Source organism: Poecilia latipinna, unplaced genomic scaffold (assembly GCF_001443285.1).
Source record: "Poecilia latipinna isolate Pla-1442-1.1 unplaced genomic scaffold, P_latipinna-1.0 Scaffold2595, whole genome shotgun sequence".
NCBI lineage: Eukaryota > Metazoa > Chordata > Actinopteri > Cyprinodontiformes > Poeciliidae > Poecilia > Poecilia latipinna.
In genome coordinates, this window is record NW_015115211.1 from 29785 (window position 1) to 37946 (window position 8162).

General features: G+C 37.7%; 2 protein-coding genes across 4 annotated transcripts in view; one reads left to right on the forward strand and one right to left on the reverse strand.

The window, feature by feature from the left end:
- The window catches only part of rpa3 (replication protein A3), a 5426-nt gene extending 3332 nt beyond the window's left edge, over window positions 1-2094 (reverse strand). The window contains exons 1-3 of the mRNA XM_015020500.1: window positions 1864-2094; window positions 1679-1753; window positions 593-704 (exon numbers count right to left, since the gene is read on the reverse strand). Coding sequence (XP_014875986.1) covers window positions 593-704; window positions 1679-1753; window positions 1864-1962 — 286 coding nt within the window. The 5' untranslated portion in view covers window positions 1963-2094. The remainder of the gene's footprint in view (window positions 1-592; window positions 705-1678; window positions 1754-1863) is intronic.
- An 88-nt stretch (window positions 2095-2182) lies between these two features.
- On the forward strand, window positions 2183-5792 carry umad1 (UBAP1-MVB12-associated (UMA) domain containing 1). Of its 3 annotated transcripts, none has more exons than XM_015020499.1 (4): window positions 2183-2542; window positions 2621-2708; window positions 3481-3566; window positions 5113-5792. In XM_015020499.1, the coding sequence occupies exons 2-4, from the start codon at window positions 2627-2629 to the stop codon at window positions 5386-5388; spliced, it is 444 nt and encodes a 147-aa protein (XP_014875985.1). In that variant the 5' UTR covers window positions 2183-2542; window positions 2621-2626; the 3' UTR covers window positions 5389-5792. The 3 variants fall into 3 exon arrangements, with proteins under 3 accessions (XP_014875985.1, XP_014875984.1, XP_014875983.1); XM_015020498.1 differs by having other exon boundaries at window positions 2183-2525; XM_015020497.1 differs by having other exon boundaries at window positions 2186-2484.
- The last annotated feature ends 2370 nt before the right edge of the window (window positions 5793-8162 follow it).

The following is an 8162-nucleotide window of genomic DNA, read 5'->3' on the forward strand; positions in this document are numbered from 1 at the left end:
GAGGTGTTGACTGACTTGTCGCATATATGGGACAATGCTGTGTCCAAAAGTCTGTAATATAGTAATGTGACATTCAGGAACAGTACGATTCATCTGCTCCTCTCTTTACTTATTAGATAGGACTGGAGTGTCACTCACTGAGAGCCATTGTTCTATCAGATAGCCATACGCTGTCAGGATAGCATACATGCAGTGAGTACGCATGCCCGCGCATGCGCATTAAGAAGTCCGACCGTCAGTGGAGTTGTCAGTTCAGCAGAGGCAACAAGTTATGACGAAAATAAGTCATTAAATGTTTTATAATATGATAACTAGATAGATATACATGGGTTGTCGTGGTTTCAAAGTGTATTTAAAGCAGGGTCTAGCTGCAGCTGCAGTCAACTACAACACACGCCTGTGTAAAACTCATTAACCTACTTAACCGCTAAGTCAGGATGCCATACAACTGTTAATAACAAAGTGTATGATGATCTACATCATCATTCTATGTTGCTGATTAAATAAAATCATATGGTAATGACAGCGTATACATGTCTGAGCTAAGCTATGACTATCTGACAACGTATGCTGATCTGATAGAACACCGTACCAAAGGGAACCCCCTTGTCCTCTCTCAGCAGGTTGTATGTGCTGGCCATTATTTCTCCTTTGTTCGACACCATTCCTATAACCTCCACAATTCCACTCAGCTCCTCTTCAACCTGAAAAAGAAATGAATATCTAGGTTAAAGTGCCACTCATTCTTTGACCTTTCATTTTACACCTTGTTATAAACAAACCATTTGATATCCATATATCTAAGCATTAGTTGTTGGTTGAATATTTAGGCTTTTATAATGAGCTTCAATGATAAGTGATTAAAAATTCACAAAATATTTCCATCTATTCTGGTATTGATTCTTGATTGGAATCAATACTGACTTAAAAAAGTGAGATTGCAACCCCTGAAAAACTATCCAACATCTACCAGCAGGAGGCCTCCCAAAGGTATGCTGGATAATGTATCCAGCATACCTTTGGGGGGCCTCCTGCTGGTAGATGTTGGATAGTTTTTATTAGAGTCATAGTCAAATTATTTCCATACATAGAATGTCACTTTAAATCATCAATTGTCAGGAGTGGTGGAGTGCAGAGGTAAAGCACATCAGGGAAAGAAACCTTTTTCTCTTGTGGCATTGAGAAGCACTAGTTTTATCCGATAAAGGTGATGCAATAATATAATTTGCCAGCTAAGTGTCTTTGTCTCATACAGACTTGTGTCTAGGAATCTGAATGGTCTTTCTCAAAAATAAGTTTTGTTTGAGACTTGTGCCAGTTTGTGTAGTTGTATGCATCAGATTTCCTCTAGATTAGGGGAAAAACAAGTTATCCCTCTTATTTCACATTCGACTTTACTGAAATGTTTAAGACAAATTACATCTGGTTCGAGCAGCATATTAGACAGGCCACAACAATAATGAAGAGACAAAGAGCAGGAGAAAAATTAACCTCCATAAACATCAACTACTACGTGGTTCATTCTCCAGATTTTATTACAGGGTTAATCCAAAATAAATAATAAGCAGTGAAATGACTATACTTAGCAACTAATTACAACATGTATTTAAAATATTTCACTTCAGTTTACATTAAGGCCCCTGCATTTAAACAGCATGAATGTTTGAGATGTACTTACAGGTTCATTTAGTTCCACTGTTGCAGTCTTTCCCTCTCCATCCATCACAGTGAACATTTTCCCAGTAGGGTGAACCTAAAGCAGAACGCAGCCTCAGTGTTAGACATTAAAATGCACGAACGTTGTCTACACCTCTAACTGTGTGAAACCCCAGTTTCACTCATTGTATTGCACACCACTCTGACCTTTTCAACACGCCCGATGAAGCAGACGGCTCGGTTGATGAACTGAGACAGCATGGAGCAGTTTATTCTCGGTTTTGGAACGTCCAGTATGCCTGCCATTTTCGCGGGTTGCTGCTGCGACGTTGTTCACTGAGGAGATGAGACAAGAAGTCGCGGGAAGTTTCGCGTTGCTTGTATTTTGTGCTACGTTAGCCCGCGCGGGCGGTGCGTCTACATTGAGTATTGAGTGCCCTGAAGAGGCTCTTAGTAAACGTTTACATGTTGACTAAAACGAGCGCTCCCAACCATTTTTACGACACATCCGTTGTGTTCCAGGATCTGAATCCCTAGAAACAATAAACAGTTCCGCTGAATGTCTCGAACAGATTCATTTGTAACAGAACTACAGGTGTTGTTATTAGTTTCCCTTCGACAAACGGAGCAGGTAGAAGTTAGCCATAGAACCAAAATAACACTTCACGGAGGTTATTGCAGAAAGTGCTGACGGAAGGTAGTTCGATCTGTAGAGTCGATAGCTTCACGCCAAGGAAGAATAATATTAGAGCTCTTAAAGAAGTTAACGTTCAGAGGAGCCATGATGAATTGACTGTCAGCGCTCTGTCGACTTCAGGAGGCTCAACAGTAAGGGCGACATTACGAAAACATTAAAACGACCGGGAGAAGTTAAGCCTTTACACTGGTATCATTAACTGTGTAAAGCTGTCTTCAGTTGATGTAGCGTTTAAGACTAAATTATTTTGTCTTTTGTCGATTAAAGGAAACCATGCTTCAGTTTTTGGGACTACGGAAGGACGCCAAGAAGTCAACATCTGACAAGGAAGCGGATGGAGGCTTCGTCATTGTTGGTAAGAAGAATGTTTAGTTTGTGGTAAAGGCAGATTGCAGCTGCTAGGAGTGAATCCAGACAGGGGTTTTTGGGTCAGTCACAGTCGGTGTTGTATTTATTATAGAAGTTCTGTTCGGCTTATTCACGTAGCATAAAATTACAATAAAGGTTCAGATCCGATGACCTTACAGTCTGTGTGTCAAAACATATTTCATAGGACAGATGAAAATATAACTTTAGAAAGGGACCAAGACGGGAGCATTTTGTAATCTCAAATTTTAGGATGAGTTTTCTCCCTCGAGGTCACGTTAAAGTCTGTTAAAAGTTGACTCTTACCAAAATGTAATAAAAAAAAAAAACAAACAAACATCGATTGAAAGCGTCCAGGAACAGCCTCTGACGAATGTCCTGTCTTGCAGTGATTATATTGAGTTCCGTTAGACCATATAATAGCTCTTTTACTTCATCTAAACGTCATGTTTATTGCTGTACAATATATTCTCCTCATTAAAAGCAACTAGATAATTTATTGTAACTTAAAGCAAAAGTACATGGGAGAGGAGCCCAACCATAGAGAAGTACATATACTTTTCAGAAACCTGACATTTGTGTTTAAAACATCTGTTTTTGATTGGCTTACTGTGATACTCTATTGTTATGAGATATTGAAATTGAAAATATTTTATTCTGTGTAACAAATCTTTATAAAATGACTGTTTCACTTTCTCAGATGACATGACAGAAATACATTTATTCCAGTGTTTTTTCTGCATCTTTTCTTTGGTCTGCAGGAGAGACCACTGAAGAACAAAGGCAGAGGGTTAAAACTGTAAACACTGGACAGCCTTCTACAAATGTCATAGTCCAACCATCAAAGGTGAGCTTGTGGAGGTTTGCACTGCTGTTCAGTTGTTCCTCTGAGACTCGGGGCCGGGTTTGTACCTCAGTTTTACAGTCACGGTAAAGTCATTTTGGTCAGTTTGTCACTGTTATGGTAACTTTGGGATTTTGACGGCAGTTATTCGAGTGACCATGGCATCTTCATTTACGATGGAGACGATTCCTTTGTTCCGCTTGCACAGCTGATCACATTCTGTGGTTCTGCCACCTGTTTCTCTCAGGCTCTGTGTATCCTGTCAGGCTGATGCAGTCAGTTGTGTGGTGGGAGCAGTAACCGGGTTTTTCTAGGTTAACTGAATCATAAAATTACTTTTCTGAGCCGATCCGTTGATGCTCTGGGTCATTGAGCTGATGTGAAGAAAACTCACTGCGGTTCTACCTTCACTCTGCTTTGAGTCTGAGAGTAACCTGAGACAGGGACAGACATCAGTTCCAACAATCATGCAGTAGAAATGTAGCTTCAATCAAAGTGAAATCCTTTTAATCATGATTAATTTATAAAAATGTTACAAATCAAAATAAATCTGATAGTCCATGTGCTCGATCCCAAGGGGCGAAACTTGGGAGCTCTTATTGCCCCATTTCATATCCAAGGTGAAAAATCACAACCATTTTCAAATTATACACCAAATAATACAACAAATATCCATGGGATAGTTTTATTTTTGTTCACTTTAAAACAGTCTACAGCTCATATGTTAAATGGTAAATTTAACTCATACAATTATGTCCTCCACATATTTTAGGTAATTCCTCATATAAAGTAATATTTTAAGTTTGGAAACCAATTTATGTTCTGATATAAAAAAAAAATAGGTTCTGCTTGTGCTCAGTGTATTAAGGAATTTCAGTCCAAATTACATTTTTATGCCTGGAAAATTCTAAGGTGGTTTGGAAGCCAAAAGAGTTTAAAATAATCTCATTGTATAAGAAAGACATTTCTCAAACTGTTTTAAAGAAACTGCTTGGTGTAGAATGATCCCTTCCAGGTTTGTTAACATATTGAATGTAAGAATATTCTATAACTTGGCACAACCAAATTCAGTCATTATTGTTCTCAAAAATGCAAAATAGCTATTTATTCTGGTAAAATATGTTGATTTGGTTGATTTCAAAGATGACAATGCTAGTGTTGTTAGCAGCTAGCCGTTAGTCTGACACGTAGCGATATCGAAGCCTCCGATCCTTGATAAAATCTACCAAGCTAAAACCTTTAAGGCAAATTTCCACAGAGTATGTTTGGCAAAACAGTAAATCACCCACAGAGAGAGGCTGCCGGCTGCATCATGATAGTTTCTATAGTTATCATGCTGTAGATAGCATTGAGATCTATGTCGAGCCTTTGTAAATGAGTGCTATCAAATGTTGAATTTATCTTCATCAAACAAACAGAATATTATTTCCGTTGTGTTAAACTGCCAAACTAAGATGCAAATACAGTTTTTGGATCATTGCATATCTGTCTGACTTTTCTGTACACTGGATGTGAATAGAAAAGTAAACATGCCCGTTTTACCTCACAGTTACCCTATCCAGCTCCATCTCAAACAGCTGATGCAAATCCACCTCCAGTTTTACCTGATGTGGGACCAGCAGGCGGCCTTCAGTCTGCGGAAGTCACTTCAGCGCTGCCGGATCTTCTCGGAGACGTCCCCTTCACGTTAGCTCCTCATGTCCTGGCCATGCAGGCCGGGTCCAGCGTGGTCCCAGATGTCCTGCTGTCCAGAGACGTAAACTACAACCTGGCTAGTTTCCAGTATGACTTCACCTTAGAAAATTCTGTGCTCCACAACAGTTAGTCTGTTTGGGTTTTGACATCATTAGGAGCTCCCACTCTCGAGAAGTGGGCTGATTTTGACAGTTCACAATTAAACTAATCAAAAAGTAAAAGGAAACTGATTAAACAGTTGCAGAGAACCGTATAGCTTTACCATTCTCTAGTTGGCTCCTTTTTGTCTTCTTTTTAAATCTGAAATGGAAAATAGTTGATTCAGGTTTCATACCATGTTACTGGAGAGGAGCCCAGTTTAATTCAACAGTTAAGTTACCTGTAATTCAGTGAAGAATAATGTATCATTTGTATCAGTGCTGCTGTCGGTCATTTGTTCCAGAAAAAGTCCCATTTATTCCTCCTTTGGCTCCAGGTTTTTGTCTGATAAAAGATTTGATCCTGACTCATGTTTAGCTGTATGACGGTCTGATTATTGGTCCTGCTGTTACCAATATGCTTGTCAGGATAAGTTAGAGGAAATGTTACAAGAAATGAGTTCAAGGTTGTGTTTGTATGTAGGTTCATTTTTAAGAATCGAGTGAATCATATTGGTGTGAAAGCTTTACTAATCTTCCGACACCATCTACATCTGTGACTTAGAAATACTGTAAACAGACAAATGGCTCAGAATCAGCAAAACTATATCAGAGCTTAGCTGCAGTTAGATTCGCTTAAAACTAATCACTATTAATGATGTTTCAAAATGTATTTTAAATAGATTCATTTACTTAGGTAACAGAGATAACTGAAAAAACAAAACAAAAAAAAAACAAATGTATAAATGGTTATATATTAGGAAAAATGAGTAAAAATCCTGTCAAACATTTGACAGGATTTTTACTCATTTTGTTACTAGTGATTTCACTAGTAACAAAAACCTTACATTTACACTGACAAACGTAGTAAAATGAAGGTTTGTTTCCCACTAATTACTGTCTTCACCCCTTTTTATTGCTCTCAATAAGCATTTTTTCTTTCTGTTCCATAATTTAGAGCCATTTGCTAGTTTGTCTGTGTATTTTTCTAGTGTATTTTTATGTCCTGCCTATTTTTAATAGAGGTGAGTCAAATACACATGCTATTAGTTCAGATTTTATTTAGGAGGCATGTGTTTTATCCCTGGAAAAACTGCAATTCATGGCAGGATGGAGTGGAGGCCCACAGTGGAACTGTGGAACAATATCACGATTTGTTCCCGCCTCACATCTCAGCACTTTTAACTTCAAGGTTCTTCTGCTTAAACTGTTTTTTTGAGATCCTTTTAATTTCTAGGCAATTTCATTTAAGCAGAGATGCACTATAAAACTCTTTTGGTCTTCCTCTTTGTAATTTTATTTGCAAATGAAAAACAATAGGGGAAGCAAATGTGCAATACATAAAAATGAGGTGAATCTATTTACTTCCTTTAATAACAGTTGTGGCTAATTTACCATAAGGAGTAAATGGCATGGCTAATAACCTGCTTAAATGTGTGGTTTTTCCAATGCGTTGAGCACCAAGTGGGTCTGTTTGTCGGTTTCTACCTGAGTATTCACACTTGTTGGAATCAATCATGAATTTCAAGGTACACGCTAAAATATCAACCTTGTGTTCCTCAGTTGGAAACACTGTAGATGTAATGATGATGTAATTTTTTTCTCTGCCTTTGTTGTGTTTAGCGCTGTTTTCTAGTTAATGTTCTACGTTTAGCCATTGTTACCAAGCTTTTTTTTTAATTACTCCTCTACCACCTGTGCCTTTGTCATACAGACTGCCCAATAAAGTCTTTTTCATGTATCAATTTACGTTGTAGGTTATTAAAATAATGTTAGTTTTTGCAGAAACTATGGCTGATGAATTCTATTCCATTTAAACGGCAAAGCACCAGCATAAAATTACTTAACAAGAACCTTAATCAGATCCAGAGGTGGGTAGAGTACTCAAAACCTCTACTCGGTTACGAATATCACTACTTCAATATATTTTTACTCGGAGAGCTTTCTATTTTATAATAACAATTTTACTAATAATAACGGCAACCTGGCAATAAAAGAACCCTGACTCCAGAGTATCTGTGCTCGGCTGTCTGACTGTACAGCCAGAGATTTAAAGAACAGTATCAAAAGCAAATAAGGTGGTTTAGGAGAGCTGCCAACAACTGCTGGTTTCATCCAGGACATGTTGCTGTGCAATATTGTCTGTGTTCCTAGATATTGACCTGTTAGCATGTCTTGACTGTCATGAGACACTGTCTTCAATCAGAGGTTTCTTCAGATTTGTTCCAGAAATGACTGGAAGTGGAGATTCTTATTGTCCACAGCATCACCATCCATGATGACTCTTCCACAGTCATCAGTTACAAGAACATTTAATTTCCCTTTGGGATGAAAATAAAGTATTTTTTAATTGAAGTTAAACTAATGTGGTTGAGGTGCAACTTTTTTTTTACATTCAACAAAAATACTAAGGATATATGAAGTATATTTTATATGGGATGTGACATTTTAACACTCTGTTAAGTACAGAATGAAACCACTTGTTTCACACCTGTGGCCAGGCGATCATTTAAATTGTATGTTGTGATCATATTCACACCAGCATGAAGAGGAATTGTTCAAATTCATTCTTTAAAACATCTAATCATAACCTGAAATATCCAATTTAATTTAGGTTTAAACTTTTGATAGCACATGTAGGATAACTTAAAGATTAAACTGTTCATTTGTGCATCATTGAACAGGACTCTGTAATTGTATCTTTATTTTACACTCAAATTCATCTTTAACAACTAAAGGTGGATGGACCTTTCAGGATCCACAAGCT

Coding starts and splice junctions, on each gene's coding strand:
- umad1 (XM_015020499.1), top strand. CDS start 2,627: ATGCTTCAGTTTTTGGGACTACGGAAGGACGCCAAGAAGTCAACATCT. Junction 2,709..3,480: donor TGGAGGCTTCGTCATTGTTG/GTAAGAAGAATG, acceptor TTTGGTCTGCAG/GAGAGACCACTGAAGAACAA. Junction 3,567..5,112: donor TCATAGTCCAACCATCAAAG/GTGAGCTTGTGG, acceptor TTTACCTCACAG/TTACCCTATCCAGCTCCATC.